This window comes from Amblyraja radiata, chromosome 39 (genome assembly GCF_010909765.2).
Source record: "Amblyraja radiata isolate CabotCenter1 chromosome 39, sAmbRad1.1.pri, whole genome shotgun sequence".
Classification (NCBI taxonomy): Eukaryota; Metazoa; Chordata; class Chondrichthyes; order Rajiformes; family Rajidae; genus Amblyraja; species Amblyraja radiata.
The window spans coordinates 13,459,651-13,478,356 of NC_045994.1; the positions used below are offsets into that span (position 1 = coordinate 13,459,651).

Genomic DNA, 18,706 nt, shown 5'->3' on the forward strand with positions numbered 1-18,706 from the left:
TGTCTGAGTTCTTCATGTCTGGAGAAGGGTCTGGACCCGAAACGCAACCCATCCCTTCTCTCCACAGCTGTTGCCTGACTCACCGAGTTACTCCAGCTTTTTGTGTCTCTCTACTGTGGACTGCTGAGTTCCTCCAGCACTTTGTGTTTTCCTCGGGTTCCCAGCATCTGCAGTTCCCGGTGGCTCACGACAGAAGAAGGAGTCCCTCTAACTGAAGGGAGACAGTCAGGTCCCAGCTGAAAATTCGTTCGTCTGTTCGCCGTTGATTCTTCCTTCCCATACAGATGCTGACCGACCCGCTGAGTTTGTGTTGGTCCACACAACGTTTCAGATTGACATGTTTTCTCTCCCCATAATAACACAAGTCTCAGGAAAAAGGGTTTGGCAGACAGATTTGCGCCTCTCGGGGGAAAGGCAGGTGTTGTGTTTTATTCGAGGTCTGAGTGTGTGTGTGGTGTGTGTGGTGTGTGGGGTGGGGGGGTGGGGGGGGGGGGGGGGGGGGGTTTAAAACGATTTGGGGAAAGACCAAGTGAAATAGGCTGTCCCCAGGTACCTGTGCGTTTGTCAATGTGAAGTCCTTGTTGCAAACGCTCCTTGCAAACGCAACCCCCCCGGAGTTGTTTAGCCCTCCTCACTTGTCGGGCTTGTCGTTGCTGTTGCCTTCCGTGGCCAACGGGTAGACAGCACCGGGGAGAGGCGGCGTTGAGCACCTGGAAGAGTCCTGGGAGTCGTCATGCAAACTCCGCCGCTTCTTAGCTTGGCGATGCGAGACGCCGAGCTTGCCCGGGCGGTTGGGCTGCAGCCGGGGCTGGGGGTCGCTGCGCCCGGGGGTGGGCGAGGGCGAGGGCGAGGAGCGCTGGCCGGGGGCAACGGCTGGCGGAGGGGGCCTGTTCTCGTCCTCCTCCGAGGAGGCGGAGGAGGAGGAGGGGGACGAGGTGCAGGAGGAGCCAGACACAGACACAGACGGGGTGGTGGACGGGGAGCTCCTGATGGAAACCAACCCTGAGTCTTCGCCGGAGACCTGCGACTGCGAACTGGCGGAGCTGGTGGCCGAGACGCGCCTGGCGTGGGACACCTGCAGCTTCGCCTGGCCGTCCCTCGGCTGGTAGATGGACAGTATCTGGTCGCGGAAAGTTCGCCTCAACACCGGCTCGCACGGCTCCGAGATGCGAGGGGTGCCTTTGCGTGGCGGGGGCGTCACGATGCGGGGAGATGTCTTAGCTCGCTCCTTGGTCTTGGAGGGCTCCACCTTCCTGTGATGGAGACAGTCGCGGTGAACGCCCGGGTAACCTGGACAGCAACGACCCGCTACTCCCTGGGACGCCCGAATGTGACCACCATGCCCACATCTCCAACCCCTCTCCATGGACCACCCTCCCCACATCTCCAACCTCGCTCCATGAACCACCCTCCCCACATCTCCAACCTCTCTCCATGAACCACCCTCCCCACATCTCCAACCTCGCTCCATGAACCACCCTCCCCACATCTCCAACCTCGCTCCATGAACCACCCTCCCCACATCTCCAACCCCTCTCCATGAACCACCCTCCCCACATCTCCAACCTCGCTCCATGAACCACCCTCCCCACATCTCCAACCTCTCTCCATGAACCACCCTCCCCACATCTCCAACCTCGCTCCATGAACCACCCTCCCCACATCTCCAACCTCTCTCCATGAACCACCCTCCCCACATCTCCAACCTCTCTCCATGAACCACCCTCCTCACATCTCCAACCTCTCTCCATAGACCACCATGTCCACATCTTAAACCTTTTCTCCGTGATTCCCGGCAGCCTGACCAAGGGAGATGGTGGGGAAAAAACTGAACCCAAGCAGGCTGCAGACCATTAGGAGAGAAGTCTCAGGGGAAGAGAACACCACGGCTCCTCTGAATGTCCATAGTTTAGTTAAGCTTGGAGATCCAGCATGGAAACAGGCCATTCGGCCCAACGAGTCCACACCGACCTTCGATTTGAAAAAATATTGTTTAGAGATGCAGGGTGAAGACAGGCCCTTCGGCCAGCGATCGCCCCATTCTCTGGCACCATCCTACACACTGGGGACAAATTACAATTACAATTTACAGAAGCCAATTAACCTACAAACCTGCAAGTTGACAACATTCTTCCTGGAGCAGGGTGACCAAAACTGGATAGAATACTCCAGATGTGGACTCACCAACGTCTTGTACAACTGCAACATAATATTCCAACCTCTATACTCACTACCCTGACCGATGAAGACCAATGTACCAAAAGCCTTCTTGCCCACCCTATCTATCATTGACTCAACTTTCAGAGAACTATGTGCTTGCACTCCTGTACCCCTGTGCTCGACAACAGACCCCAGGGCTCTGCCGTTCACTGTGAAGGTCCACCCCTGGTTTGGCTTCCCAAAATGCGACACCTTGCACTTATGCGGACAGTCCGCATGTGGAATATTGTGTGGGAAGCAACTGCAGATGCTGGTTGAAATCGAAGGTAGACACAAAATGCTGGAGTAACTCAGCGGGGCAGGCAGCATCTCCGGAGAGAAGGAATGGGTGACGTTTTGGGTTGAGACCCTTCTTCAGATTGATGTCAGGGGAGTGGGCGATCCATCCCCTCTCCTTCCCAGTTCTCCCACCAGTCTTACTGTCTCCGACTACATTCTATCTCTGTACTACTCACATGCGTGTCAGGGATTAGGGCTAGTCTCCTTTGACCGGTCTGTTCACAAGCTACTAATATCTGAGGACCCGGAAAAAAGGATACCCTGATGATATTTCTACTATGATTGGTTCACATGCTATAACCAATCTACAAGTCTGAAGAAGGGTCTCGACCCGAAACGTCACCCATCCCTGCTCTCCAGAGATGCTGCCTGTCCCGCTGAGTTACTCCAGCATTTTGTGACTGCCGACCAATATGTCCACATGTGCACTGCCATGTGCGTTGAAACTGGGAAGCGAGACAAGTTACTGGGAACCTGTACATCTGTACCTGGGCTGCCTCCGGTGACATACATTGACGATGGACTTGACCCCGGCCATGAGGAGCTGAATGAAGGAGATCAGTATGGTCCAGACGCCTTCCATGAAATGTCTACTGCAAGGCACCAAGACATCGATACTGCGTTATTTACCAGACACAACCCTCCCCCTCAGAACATTCCCCGCAGTGTCTCCTGCGCGGGAACGTCCTTTTCCCGAAACTCCTAACCCTGGAAGAGGATAATCAAGGTCTCCCCCACTGACCCCAGCATTGGAGCTGGATTCTTTGCTTAAAGCCGACTGGACCTTCTCACTGGGTGAGAGACATAAGCGACTGCAGATGCTGGGATCTTGATCACACCACAAAGTGCTGGAGGAATGGAGGAACTCAGCGGGCCAGGCAGTATCTGTGGGGAAGTGCGCAGACGGCGTTCTGGGTACAGGCCTTTCCTTGGACTGGAAGGACATTGCGCAGTGCTAGCAAGTCCGGGTGCGGAAACTTGAAGAAAACTTCCTCAAAGAGTAGGGCATCCATTGGAATCATAGAGGGGGAGCAGTGGGAGGGAACTCATGTTGGAGAGAGGAGGAGGACTTCTTCAAAGTGGGAACACTTTTGAGGAGATTTCATAGAGATGTTGAAATCTGGAGAAAAATACTACACAAGTCTGGAGGAACTCGGCATGTCAGGTAGCATCCGTGATTGGGAATGGAAAGGTTATGATTCGGGTCGGGACGTTCCTTCAGACTCCCACTGAGGGACTGGGCCACGGGGGCACAGGAACCCACCCCAAACTCTGTGGGCGGACAGCCAATGTCTTCATACAGTGGTTCATATGGGCGTCAAAAGTTATCGGGAGAAGACAGGAGAATGGGGTTGAGTGGGAAAGATAGATCAGCCGTGATTGAATGGTGGAGTAGACTTCATCGGCCAAATGACGGAATTCTGCTCCCATGACACAGTTCTCTTCGATCCGGAACAATTCAAAGAAAGTACTTGGAACAAATGAGGAAGTATTTCGCGTTCCATGCAAACCCCGGCCCCCGAAGTTGTCATGACACAGAGGTAATCTCTTCACAAAAGGCAGCACTGGTTGTGGGAATGGCTGGACCCCTTGGCATGGGCAGGTGGGCAAAGGTAGTAATACGCGAGTGGGACCCTTGGCTTGTAAACAAATGGAAAGTGCCCGCTGAGTTCCTCCAGCACTCTGTGCCTTGCCAGCAGAAAGCATGTCAAGGAATCGAAAGGCAGACAGGGTAGGATTTTGTGTGGATCAGGCGCGTCCCACTCAATAACTCACGTGGATCTCCTCTCCGCATTGATCGGCAGTTCTGTTCCTGTGATCGCTCGTCTGGCCCTTCGAATGACCACAGCTACAGTATAGAGGTTGTCTGAAAAACACTACACATTAGCCATCTACTCCTCCCGATGGCTGACCAAGCCATGGGTCAACTATACGTCAATGGAACCGCCCATGCTGGTTTACAACCGAAGGTCGGCACAGAATGCTGGAGTAACTCCGTGGGTCAGGCAGCATCTCTGGAGAAAAGGAATAGGTGACGTTTCGGGTCGAGACCCTTCTCCAGGCGGAGAGACAGGGGAGAGGGAAGCTAGAGGTATGAATAGGTGCAAAGAACAAATGAATGAAAGGTGTGCAAAAGGACAAATCAAAGCCGGCAACGTTAACCAAGGAAAGATGGAGCCCACAATGCTCCATTGTTGGCTGAGGAGAAGGTTGAACTAAGCAGGCCAACAGTGAAACTAGTAGGCTGACTAGGGTGGGGGAGGGACAGAGAGAGAGAGGGAAAGCAATGATTACGAAGTTAGAGGCATCAATATTCATACTGCTGGGTTGTACGCTGCCCTGGAGAATACAGATAGGTGATATTTCGGGTCGGGACACTTTTTCAGACTGATTGGCGGGGGAGGTAGGGAAAGAAAAGCTGAGAGACAGGATGGGGCAACCTTCGGTTTCGGCCCGAATCACCTTCGCTTCGTAGATGCTGCTGCACCCGCTGAGTTTCTCCAGCATTTTTGTGTACCTTATAGTTAAGAGGAGATCTGGTAAAGACTTTTTCTCACTCAGAGGGTGGTTCAATTTAGAACACACTGCTTCAGATAGGTACTCCAAGGACATGAGTGACCATCTAGCCTGGAAGGTTACAGATCAAATGCCGGGGGATTAGCATCGGGTTCGATCCTGACTGCGGATGCAGTTTGTATAGAGTCCGGACTCTCCCCGTGACCTGCGTGGGTTTTCTCCGGGTGCTCCGGTTTCCTCCCACACTACAGAGACCACAGGGTGTGATCTCAAGAGCGATACAACGTGGTGAAGTGTGGAACTTGTTAAACGGCTTGGGTGGAGGAAGAGGGCAAGGGGTAGATTCGGTGGGCCGAAGGGCCTGTTGTATCTCTAAACTAAACTAAACTGAACCAAGCGACAAGGTGCTTGCTTACCTTGAATGACGCCATGCTGGTACTGAAGAGCTGGCCTCAGTACGTACAGATTGGTGCCCTTTCCAGCGATGGTGTAATATATCTTCATACAAATCTTCCCCGCCTTTTCCCTGGTGTAGTGGTGATGGCCTTCAAAAATAATTTTTTTTTTCTTTTTTTTTTTCCTTCTCTTTTTTCCTCTCCATCCCCTTCTACCTTTCCTCCGGGCTTTCTTTACTATCTCACGAACTAACACTATCATCACTGCTTATGATACTCCTATCTTTCGGCTTGTACACGCTAGAATTTAGAAGATTGAGGGGGGATCTTATAGAAACTTACAAAATTCTTAAAAGAGTTGGACAGGCTAGATGCAGGAAGATTGTTCCCGATGTTGGGGAAGTCCAGGAGAAGGGGTCACAGCTTAAGGATAAAGTGGAAATCCTTTAGGACCGAGATGAGAAAAACATTTTTCACACAGAGAGTGGTGAGTCTCTGGAACTCTCTGCCACAGAAGGTAGTTGAGGCCACAGTTCATTGGCTATATTTAAGAGGGAGTTAGATTCAGATTCAGATTCAGATTCAACTTTAATTGTCATTGTCAGTGTACAGTACAGAGACAACGAAATGCAGTTAGCATCTCCCTGGAAGAGCGACATAGAATATGATTTCAATAAATAAATATATTTACATGCAAACTTAGTTAGATGTGGCCCTTGTGGCTAAAGGGATCAGGGGGTATGGAGAGAAGACAGGTACAAGATACTGAGTTGGATGATCAGCCATGATCATATTGAATGGCCGAATGGCCTACTCCTGCACCTATTTTCTGTTTCTATGTTTCTCTATCTTGGCTTATCTCATTTTCTGTTCTATTCTGTTAAATTTGAAACAAGAAGTTGTACATGAACTGCAATATCTCATTATGTATTAGGTACTTATGTACTACATTATTGTACTTACTTATAATTTAAATTTTTTTTTAAAAAAGAAAGAAAATGTTGTCAGGCTCGCACAAGGCCAGTCATTTTGCAGATTTACCACATTTCCCCTGCAGGCTCTGAGTTCTTCCAACATTTTCGACCATCTCCAAACAGAGATCAGTTTGCAAGTTGATGAAGGCAATAGCAGAGACACAAGCTGAACGGTAGGGTAGCTCTGGAGGACAATAATAGTGAGGAAGAATCCTAGCTCAGATGATGAGGAAGTCGAATGGGTTTGGATGGAGATGGGGCAAACCATAGAAACATAGAAAATAGGTGCAGGAGTAGGCCAATCGGCCCTTCGAGCCTGCACCGCCATTCAATATGATCATGGCTGATCATCCAACTCAGTATCCTGTACCTGCCTTCTCTCCATACCCCCTGATCCCTTTAGCCACAAGGGCCACATCTAACTCCCTCTTAAATATAGCCAATGAACTGTGGCCTCAACTACCTTCTGTGGCAGAGAATTCCAGAGATTCACCACTCTCTGTGTGAAAAATGTTTTCCTCATCTGGTCCTAAAAGATTTCCCCCTTACCCTTAAACTGTGTGACCCCTTGTTCTGGACTTCCCCAACATCGGGAACAATCTTCCTGCATCTAGCCTGTCCAACCCCTTAAGAATTTTGTACGTTTCTATAAGATCCCCCCTCAATCTTCTAAATTCTAGCGAGTACAAGCCGAGTCTATCCAGTCTTTCTTCATATGAAAATCCTGACATCCCAGGAATCAGTCTGGTGAACCTTCTCTGTACTCCCTCTATGGCAAGAAAGAGTCTCGTCTGTAGAAGTGTCTCGACCCGAAACATCACCCATTCCTTCTATCCAGGGATGCTGCCTGTCCCGCTGAGTTACTCCAGCATTTTGAGTCAGTGAGCTGAACTTGGTTCCCCTGGATTTGGGCACCAGAGCAGAGTTTGCCTCTACTCCCTGACACAGTCCCACAGCCCCAAATGAGACGAGACTCACACTTACCAATTTCTATTTTGAGCAAGTCTGGCAGAACGATGCGATTTGTTTTAGAGACTTGACATCTTTTGGTGATGCTGCAAAGAAAAATGTGATCAGAACACACAAGGCTGAATCAAGAGCTTCCTGGATATGTCTGCTTCATAAATTTGAAACCGCAACTGTATGACCATTTGACCTTTCATACCCATATGTTCAAAGTTCATAAGTCATAGGGGACAGATTTAGGCCATTCGGCCCATCGAGCCATCTACGCCATTCAATCATGGCCGATTTATCTTTCCTTCTCACCCCCATTCTCCTGCCTTCTCCCTGTAACCTTTGACACCCTTAGTAATCAAGAACCTGTCCATCTCCGCTTTTAAAATGCCCATTGACTTGTCCGCCACAGCCCTCTGTGGCAACGAATCCCACAGATTCACCACCCTCGGACTGAAGCCGTTCCTCCTCATCTCCTTCCTAAAGGTACGTCCTTTTATTCTGAGGCTGTTCCCTCTGGTCCCAGATGCTCCCACTAGTGGAGACATCCTCTCCACATCCACTCTATCCAGGCCTTTCAAGATTCGGTATTTCAATGAGTTCCCACCCACCCCCACCTCCCTCCCCCCTCCTCCCCCCCCCCCCCCCCCCCCCCCCCCCCCACCCCACCACCTCCCCCCTCATCCTTCTCAGTTCTTTGAAAGAGTTTTCCAAATTATCCCACTTTCTCATAAATTCAAGGAGCAGAATGAGGCCATTCAGCCCATCAAGTCTACTCCACCTTTCAATCATGGCTGATCTATCTTTCCGTTTCAACCCCATTCTCCTGCCTTCTCCCCATAACCTCTGACACCCGTACTAATCAAGAATCTGTCTATCTCTGCCATAAAAATGACATTGACTTGGCCTCCATAGCCTTTTGTGGTAATGATTTTCACAGATTTGTCTCTTAACCCCTTATCCTCTCTTCACCCCATAAGCCTTGACACCCTTACTAATCAAAAGTCTTCTTCATTACTTTCCATTAAGAATGACCTCTTTCCAAATATTTATCTAATTCCGTCATGAACATAGAAATATAGAAAATAGGTGCTGGAGTAGGCCATTCAGTCCCAGATGGCTGATCATCCAGAATCAGTACCCCGTTCCTGCTTTCTTCACATAGCCCTAAGCACTATATCCAACCCTCTTTTGAATACATCCAGTGAATTGGCCTCCACTGCCTTCTGCGGCAGAGAATTCCACAGATTCACAACTCTCTGGGTGAAAAAGCTTTTCCTCATCTCATTCCTAAATGGCCTACCCCATATTCTTAAACTGTGACCCCTGGTTCTGGACTCCCCCAAAATGGGGAACATTTTTTCCTGCATCTAGCCTGCATCTGTCCAATCAATCCCTTAATAATTTTATATGTTTCTATAAGAGCCCATTTTTCCTTCTAAATTCCAGTGAATATAAGACCAGTCGATCCATTCTTTCATCATATGTCAGTCCTGCCATTCCGGGAATTAACCTGGTAAACCTACGCTGCACTCCCTCAACATTACCGGTGGACCTTCTGAGATTGGATGAAATATTTTATGGTTACTCACTGAGCAAAGTAACAAGCGTCATTGGTAAGCAGGAGCAAGATGTCCAGATTCTGTCTGGGCCAACCCTTCTCCCTGAAACAAGAAATGAACAGCAAGGGCAACAAAACAATGAAGAGGTTGGCAGAAAGGCAGAGAAAGTGCAGCCCCTCAACTTCTGAAAGAAGTGGAAAATGCTGGTGATATTCGGGAGGTCAGGCAGCATCCGTGAAGAGAGAAACAAGAGTTAACGCCCTTTGACTGAAAAGGTTGGCATTGTTTTAAGTTTATTTTAGTTTAGTTTAGAGATATGGCGCGGAAACAGGCCCTTCGACCCACCGAGTCCGCGCCGTCCAGCGATCCCCACACATCAACACTATCCTGTACTAGGGTCAAATTTTATATTTATGCCAAGCCAATTAACCTGCAAGCATGGACGTCTTTGGAGTGTGGGAGGAAACCAAAGTTCTTGGGGAAAACCCCACGCAGGTCACGGGGAGAACGTAAAAACTCCGTACAGACAAGCATCCGTAGCCAGGATCGAACCCGGGTCTCCGGAGCTGTAAGCGCTGTAAGGCAGCAACTCTACCGCTGCGCCACCGTGTCGCACAGAGTTGCAGAGAATTGGGGAGGGTGTGGAGAGAGTGAATGGGGGTGGTGACCATGAGGGGAAAATGGATGACACAGGTTGCCAATGGTGGTGAAGGTATTAAAGGCAACAAATGAGTTCAGTCGAGGTGTAAATAAGGAAGGGTGAAGGAGGCAAGGTGAGGGGATGATAAAGAATACTGCTGCAAAACACAACCAGGTCAGGACCAACCTCGCCCATTTCCCCTTGATCTCTGTCCTAGCACAAACATTCCCTTTCTTCTCTCCATCCCCACCACTCTTCTCCGTAATTTAAAACAAGCCTGCATTCGAACCTTTACAATTCTAATGAAAGGTCAGAAACTCGAAGCCTCAACTCTATTTCTCTGTCCACAGTTGCTGCTTGATCTGTAATAGTCTGACGGGCATGGCTGTTTCTGTAGGTATCATTCCAATTCCCCTTTAGACTTTTAATTTGGCGATACAGCATGTAGACATGGCCCTGCGGCCCACCGAGTCTGCGCCGACCAGCGATCTCCCCGTACGCGAGCACTATCCTACGCACGATGGCCAACTTACAATTGACAGAAACCAATTTTTACCAAAGCCAATTGACCTACAAACCTGCACGTCTTTGGAGTGTGGGGGGAAACTGGAGCACCTGGAGAAAACCCACATGGTCACGGGGAGAATGTACAAACTCCATACAGACAGCACCCGTAGTCAGGATCGAACCTGTGTCTCTAGTGCAGTAAGGCAGGAACTCTACCCTGCACCACTGTGCCATCCCTGTACCGGATTTAATGTCAAGAGGAACTCACTCACTACAAATATTTCACACGACACAAACTCGCAGCCATTTTTCCAAAACCCATGGGATTCACTTGAACTTGTAACATCAGCTTGTGGTAGTTTGTATGGACATACAGCATGGAAACAGGCCCTTCGGCCCACCAAGTCCATACTGACCGTCAATCACCCATTAATCGAGTTCCGTGTTATCCCATTTTCTCATCCACTCCCAACGCACCAGGGGACGATTTAGAAAGCCGATTAGCCTACAGACCCTCATGTCTTCGGTAAGTGGGAGGGAAATGGAGAAAACCCACGCGGTCATGTGGAGAACGTGCTAACTCAATGCAGACAGCACCCGAGGTCAGGATTGGGGTCAGGGAGGCAGCGGCTCTACCAACTATGCCATTGTGTTGCCTCATGTTCACAGTTACAATTGCAAAGACAACCTCACGTTTTCATCAGGAGACTCATATTCTAAAGTAACTCTGTTAAAAAATATTAGTTTTGGTTCATTTGAGGCTTTCGTCACCCCTCTCAACTCTCAGTATCACATCATAAACAGTTTATCTTGCCGTGAATATGACAGTCTTAACTTTACACATTCTCTGTAACACCCTGAACCTTATCTGCTGATATTTTCAGGCAGCATTTTTGTTAATTAATGAGGCGCAGAATATCACAGAGTGTCATAGAGTCGTACAGTGCGGAAACAGGCCCTTCGGCCCAACTTGCCCATGCTGACCAACATGTCCCATCTACACTAGACCCACCTGCCTGCATTTGGCCCATATCCCTCTAAACCTGCCCTACCAATGTACTTGGTCATCCAATCAGTCTGAAGAAGGGTTTCGGCCCGAAACGTCACCTATTTCCTTCACTCCATAGATGCTGCTGCACCCGCTGAGTTTCTACAGCATTTTTGTGTACCTACCAATGTACTTGTCTACATGTTTCTAACAATGTTGCGATAGGTCCCGCTAATATCATATTGAAAGAGCATATTCCCCAATCACTGATATAAAGTAGCATTGCCATGCAAGGCATTCCTAATTACTGTGCACCGATGAGCTATTATGTTGAGAAATGTATCCTACATATTGCACTCTGTATCTTCCCCTTTGCTTTACCTATTGTACTGGAGGTAGACTTGATTGTATTTGTGTATAATGTTATCTGATCGAAACACAAAAAGCTGGAGTAACTCAGCGGGACAGGCAGCAAACCTGGAGAGAAGGAATGGGTGACGTTTCGAGTCGAGACCCCCAACTTCAGTCCGCAGAACCGAAGAAGGATCTCGACACGAAACGTCACCCATTCCTTCTCTCCAGAGATGCTGCCTCTCCCGCTGAGTTACTCCAGCATTTTGTGTCTTTCTTTGGTTTAAACCAGCATCTGCAGTTCCTTCCCTCGCTCCACACTGCACCTCGGTATACATGACAATATTAAACTTAAGTCTAATTCTCAACGAAGTATTAAAACACAGACTCTTACTGAATACTAATTGCTTCAAAACAATGAGCGTCTGATAGACCTTGGATTACAGCTAACAAACAGCCAGCCTCCCAAGAACGTCTCGGTCAGTGGTAACAGGAGTGTACTAAATCGGCTGACTAAAGCTTCGATCTCCTGCTTCTTTAGTTTCTGCTGTTCCTTAACGAGCAAAGCTCTTGCGGGCTTCTGCTTTCCGATCAGCGCCTGGATGTTTATGGTCAATCGAGCCCCGTGCATCAGATCTGTGAGCAAATGGAAGACTACTCGATTACTACCATCGCGCCTGGGACAAAGACAATAAAAGAACTGCAGAAGGTACACAAAATTGCTGGGGAAACTCAGCGGGTGCAGCAGCATCTATGGAGCGAAGGAAATAGGCAACGTTTCGGGCCGAAACCCTTCTTCAGACTGATGGGGGGTGGGGGGGAGAAAGAAGGAAAAGGGGAGGAGGAGGAGCCCGAGGGCGGGCGGATGGGAGGGTGGGAGGAGACAGCTAGAGGGTTAAGGAAGGGGAGGAGACAGCAAGGGCTAGCAAAATTGGGAGAATTCAATGTTAATGCCATACGGACGCAAGGTCCCCAGACGGAATCTAAAACTGCAGATGCTGGTTTCTATCAAGGATAGACACTCAACGTGCTGGAGTAACTCAGCTGGGCAGGCAGCATCTCTGGAGAAGAGAGAACAGGTCGGGACCTTTCCTCAAGCTGAAAGTCTGAAATCAGGCGGATCCATATTCCATATCCATATTCTCTGATGCCTGACCGACTGAGTTATTCCAGCACTTTGTGTCTATCATTGGTCTGGGACCCTGTTGTGTTCGTGTTACGTACTGGCGCCACTGTTAATGTTAAGAAATCAAAGCCATTCCCATCTGGCTGTAGTCCATCCTTGGTTCCCTCTATGAAGGCAGCTCTGAACCTTCTGCACAGTAGAAGGAATGGAAGGGTGGACTACTTTCTAAATGTGGAGAGCATTCGGAAATCAGAGGTGCAAAGGGACTGGTGTAAGATTCCAAATGGGTTCATTTGCAGTTTGAGTCGGTGGTAATGACGGCAATTGCAATTATTTCAAGCATTCATTTCAAGCGGGCCTGAATATAAAACCCAGCTGAAGCTATATCGGGCGCGAGTGTGGCCACATTTGGAGTATTGTGAGCAGTTTTGGGCCACGTAACTGAGGAAGGATGTGTTGGCTATGGAGAGGGTCCAGAGGAGGTTTACGAGAATGATCGGGGGATGATTGAGTTAATGTACGAGGAGGGTTTAACGGCACTGGGCCCGTGCTCCCTGGAGATAGAAGGATGAGGGGGCGGGGATCTCATTGAAACTTACCAAATGGTGAAAGGCTTCGATAGGGAGGACATGGAATGGATGTTTCCAGTCATGGGAGAGTCTAGTACCAGAGGGCGCAGCCATCAGAATAGAGATGAGGGGGTATTTCTTTGAACCAGAGGATGGTGAATCGGTGGAATTCATTGCCACAGAAGGCTGTGCAGGGCAAGTCATTAACGCAAAGATTGGTAGGTTCTTGATTAGTAAGGGTGGCAAATTGGCAATGGTTAGGGGGGAGAAGGCAGGAGAATGGGGTTGAGAGGGAAAGATAGATCAGCCATGATTGAATGGCGGTGTAGACTCGATGGGCTGAATAGCCTAATTTTGCTCCTATCACATGAACATGAGTCTTTCCGTGAAAAGCCATCTCAGCAGCCACCCTGTCACCACCCCCCCCCCCCCCCCCCCCCCCCCACGCCCCCACCCCCACCCCCACAGGTTCTTACATGTTTGAATAAGGGCATCCTTATTGTTCCAAACTCCAAGCTCACAGACAAGGGTCCTGGCCCCTGTGAAGAACAAGGCTGCCAACCCCAGGTGTACAGGCGTTGGAATAGGATGTGGTGGGAGGGGGGGGGGGGGGGGGAGTAGAAAGGTGCCCAGGTCCTTAAGTTATAGGAGCAGAATTAGGTCCATTCAGCCCATCAAGTCTATTCCGCCATTCAATCATGGCTGATCCATCTCTCCCTCTCAATCCCTACGATTCCTACATACGCCTTCTCCCCGTAACCCCTGACACAGATACGATTCAAGAACTTGTCCATTTCTGCCTTGACAATATCCATTGACTTTGCCTCCACAGCCGTCTGTGGCAATGCATTCTACAGATTCACCACCCTCTGGCTAAAGATATTCCTCCTCATCTCCTTTCCAAAGCCCTCCTTTCATAGAAAATAGAAACATCGAACCATTCAATATGATCATGGCAGATCATCCAGAATCAGTGCCCCGTGGCTGTCTTCTCCCCATAACCCTTGATTCCGTTAGCCCCGAGAGCTCTATCCAACTCTCTCTTGAGTACATTAAGGGCAATGCTGTACAGAGTGCCCAGTGAGGTGGATCAGCAGGTCCCCTCACACCAATGTCTACTATTGATAGGGAACCCTGGAGGTAGGAAGCGTTGGCTTCGGCTGCATACTCACCGATCACAGTCTGCCTGTACGCGTGTCGGAAGTGGTGGAGGTAATATCTGTTGGCCGATCGATAACCATCTTTCATTGCCCCCGCAAATTTACTCTCTCCAGTTCGAGTGAAGTCACTCTAACAAAACAAGCAACACATTTTAGAAACATAGACAATAGGTGCAGGAGGAGGCCATTCGGCCCTTCGAGCCAGCACCGCCATTCATTGTGATCATGGCTGATCGTCCCCAATCAATAACCCTTCTCCCCATATCCCTTGACTCCACTAGCCCCTAGAGCTCTATCTAACTCTCTCTTAAATCCATCCAGTGACTTGGCCTCCACCGCCCTCTGTGGCAGGGAATTCCACAGATTCACACAACTCTCTGGGTAGAAAAGTTTCTCCTTGTCTCAGTCCCAAATGGCCACAGATTCTCACAACTCTCTGGGTGAAAATGTTTCTCCTCATCTCAGTCCCAAATGGCCACAGATTCACAATTCTCTGGGTGAAAAAGTTTCTCCTCATCTCAGTCCCAAATGGCCACAGATTCACACAACCCTCTGGGTGGAAAAGTTTCTCCTCGTCTCAGTCCCAAATGGCCATAGATTCACACAACCCTCTGGGTGAAAAAGTTTCTCCTCATCTCAGTCCCAAATGGCCACAGATTCACAACTCTCTGGGTGAAAAAGTTTCTCCTCATCTCAGTCCCAAATGGTCACATTTTGTCTTAGTACACTGATGTCTTCTGATATTAAACATAAGAAGAACATGGAATCAGCATGTCCCTTGGTCTCCCATATCTAGCCCCTAGACTGTGGAACAGCATCCCTCTTCCCATCAGAACTGCCCCCTCCATCGACTCCTTAAAGTCGAGACTTAAAACTCATCTTTACTCTTAAGCCTTTCTTGACGTCCTCTGAGAGAGGGCTATATGTATGTATTTATGTCTGTACTTAATCTATGAACTAATGTTGTATAACGTTAGTACCTCCACCAATGTAAAGCACTTTGGCCAACGAGAGTTGTTTTTTAAATGTGCTATAGAAATAAAAGTGACTTGACTTGACTTGGCATTCCGTTAAGACAACAGCTGATCTTTTAGCTCAGTCCCACAGCCCTGCACTAACCCTCTTGCCCCTTAATCCTGTAGTATCTGAAGCGCTAAGGGTTGGGGTGAACTTCCATCACGCTCTTTGAAACTGAGCCAAGAGGCTATCTTTGGGGGGCACAGTGGTACAGCGGGTAGAGCTGCTGCCTCACAGCGCCAGAGACCTGGGTTCGATCCTGACGATCTGAAGAAGGGTCTCGACCCGAAACATCACCTATTCCTTCTCTCGAGACGCTGCCTGTCCTGCTGAGTTACTCCAGCATTTTGTATCTCTCTTCGATTTAACCAGCATCTGCAGTTCCTTCCTACACACATTCATCTTTGGTTCCTTCTATGTGTAATTTGTATGTTCTCCCTGTGACCGCGTGGGCTTGCTCCGGTTTCCTCCCACATTCCAAAGACGTGCGGGTTTGTAGGTTAATTGGTTTCCTTAAGAATTCGCGCAGGTGTGTAGAATAGAACTGGTATACGGGTTATTGCTGGTTGGCATGGACTCGATGGGCCGAAGGGCCTGTTTCCATGCTGTATCTCTAAACTCCGCTGACTGGGTAGCAGCAGCAAAAAAGCTTTTCACGTGATAATAAACTAAACTTAGCCTATAAACCTGTACGTCTTTGGAGTGTGGGAGGAAACCGGAGATCCTGGAAAAAACGCACGCAGCTCACAGCACCCGTAGTCAGGATCGAACCCGGGTCTCTGGCGTAGTAAGGCAGCAACTCTACCGCTGCGCCACTGTGCCGGCATCTGATGATAGTCAGTGTAAACACCATTTCCATGCTGGGCAGAAGGTGGAGCAGCGGTAGAGTTGCTGCCTTTCAGCGCCAGAGACCCGGGTTCTATCCTGACCACGGGCGCTGTCTGTACTGAGTGTGTACATTCTCCCCGTGAACTGTGTGGGTTTTCTCCGGGTGCTCCGGTCTCCTCCCACACTCCAGAGATGTGCAGGTTTGTAGGTTAATTGGCTTTGGTAAAAATTGCAAATTGTCCCTAGTGCAGGTATACGGGGATCGCTGGTAGGTGCGGACTCGATGGGCCGAAGGGCCTGTTTCCGCACTACATCCCTAAATCAAACTAAACTAGGCGCAGGTTGATGGATTAATTAGCTGCTGCAAATGGATGAATGAATATTTTATTGCCTCATGTGACAAGTCACAGTGAGATTCTCTGCTTGCGTAACCAAGGTATCCAAATAGTGGCCACATAGAGGGTGCTTACTAAGTTACACAGTACCCCCAGGCCAGGTCGCCCTTTGTTCTCCCCCTCCCCCCCCACCTTCCCCTCACTCACGGAGGTCCCCCCCCCATGCAAGGTCCTCCATTGTACCTTTCCCTAGTGCGTTATTGAGTGGTAGACAAAAGTACTGGAGAAACTCAGCGGGTGCGGCAGCATCTATGGAGCAAAGGAACTAGGCAACGTTTCGGGTCGATACCCTTCTTCAGACTGATGCAGAGTGGGGGGGCGGGAAGAAAGTAAGAGGAGGAGCCAGAGGGCCGAGGGAAAGCTGAGAAGGGGAGGAGACACCAAGGGCTACCGGAAATTGGAGAAGTCAATGTTCATGCCGCTGGGGTGCAGACTGCCCAAGTGGAATATGAGGTGCTGCTCCTCCAATTTCCGGTGGTGCTCACTCTGGCTATGGAGGGGGCCCAGGACAGAGAGGTCGGATTCGGAATGGGAGGGGGTTGAAGTGTTGAGCCACCGGGAGATCAGGTTGGTTAAAGCGGACCGAGCGGAGGTGTTCGGCGAAATGATCGCCAAGCCTGCGCTCACCGTGGATGAGCGGTGAAGATCTGATCAGTGTGAGGCTGGTGAGGTGAGGACAGTTCGAGGAGAGGAGGTCCTACCTTCATGGCGGCCGTGCCCGCGTACTGCCTGCTGATGGCGTCGCCGTTATTCGCCCACATGTTCTGGAACGTTTTGAGACTCTTGTGGGAGAGGCGGCACTGCGCGGGGAGGAGGTTGAGCATCTTCAGCTGGAAGAGAGGAGCGGAGGGGGAAAAAATGGAGTTGGGTTACGGCAGGCCGTGTGCAGCTCGACACCGCTGAGCTGGAGGACGCGGAACTGAGGGGCGAATAATCCAGATGCATGCTCCCCTCTACCCACCAACACTGGAACAAGCGCTACAGCACCAAGGACTTCCACCAGTGAAGGGAATTTCATACGTTCTACGCAGTGGTGGACTGGGTCTAAATATATTGGTTGCTAGGAGACAAAGGGGGCCCACCCACAACTACAATGCTATCATTTAACAGGGGCCCACTTGCCATCACTTGCCATCGGGCAAGCTGACACCCTGGCCAGTCCGCCACAGGTTCTAGGAGCATGCTGGGCCAAATAAGGCGGCTTTACCTGTTGCTCCAGGATGTGGCGGGAAATGGCGGCCTGCACGACGTTGGTGCGATCTAGGCTGTCCATGCAGTTGGTGCGAAGCACTCCCTCCTGCTCCATCATCACCACGCCGTTGTGCGCGCTGCAAAACAAAATGGTGGAAACGGCGAAGTGTAGCGGATTAGTACGGGGGGGGGGCGAGACCCTTCTTCAGACCGACGGACGGGGAAAGGGAAAGGGGAGATGTAGAAGGTGATGTAGCGAGATATGGAACAAGTGAATGAAAGATACACAAAAAGGTATACGATGATAGCGGAGACAGGCCATTGTTAGCTGTGGTCTACAGCTGTGAGTTACAGACAACGAGACTCAACTAGATGACTTTGAAGCTAGTAAACATAGAAAATAGGTGCAGGTGTAGGCCATTCGGCCCTTCGAGCCTGCACCGCCATTCGATATGATCATGGCTGATCATCCAACTCAGTATCCCATCCCTGCCTGCTCTCCATACCCCCTGATCCCTTTAGCCACAAGGGCCACATCTAACTTCCTCTTAAATATAGCCAATGAACTGTGGCCTCAACTACCTTCTGTGGCAGATTCACCACTCTCTGTGTAAAAAATGATTTTCTCATCTCGGTCCTAAAAGACTTCCCTCTTATCCTTAAACTGTGACCCCTAGTTCTGGACTTCCCCAACATCGGGAATAATCTTCCTGCGTCTAGCCTGTCAAACCCCTTAAGAATTTTGTAAGTTTCTATAAGATCCCCCCTCAATCTTCTAAATTCTAGCGAGTACAAGCCGAGTCTATCCAGTCTTTCTTCATATGGAAATCCTGCCATCCCAAGAATCAGTCTGGTGAACCTTCTCTGTACTCCCTCTATGGCAAGAATGTCTTTCCTCAGATTAGGAGGCCAAAACTGTACGCAATACTCCAGGTGTGGTCTCACCAAGACCCTGTACAACTAGGGTAAAACAACTAGGGTGGGGGAGGGATGGAGAGAGAGGGGATGCAAGGGTCACTTGGAGTTAGAA

At 49.7% G+C, this 18,706-nt stretch overlaps 1 protein-coding gene across 1 annotated transcript in view; it reads right to left on the reverse strand.

The window, feature by feature from the left end:
* Window positions 1-631: 631 nt before the first annotated feature.
* LOC116967319 (phosphatidylinositide phosphatase SAC2-like) overlaps window positions 632-18,706 on the reverse strand; it is a 36,427-nt gene continuing 18,352 nt past the window's right edge. The window contains exons 12-19 of the mRNA XM_033013821.1: window positions 17,693-17,813; window positions 17,187-17,315; window positions 14,258-14,375; window positions 11,835-12,026; window positions 4,276-4,348; window positions 3,011-3,092; window positions 1,022-1,234; window positions 632-901 (exon numbers count right to left, since the gene is read on the reverse strand). Of these exons, the coding sequence (XP_032869712.1) occupies window positions 632-901; window positions 1,022-1,234; window positions 3,011-3,092; window positions 4,276-4,348; window positions 11,835-12,026; window positions 14,258-14,375; window positions 17,187-17,315; window positions 17,693-17,813 (1,198 nt within the window). The remainder of the gene's footprint in view (window positions 902-1,021; window positions 1,235-3,010; window positions 3,093-4,275; window positions 4,349-11,834; window positions 12,027-14,257; window positions 14,376-17,186; window positions 17,316-17,692; window positions 17,814-18,706) is intronic.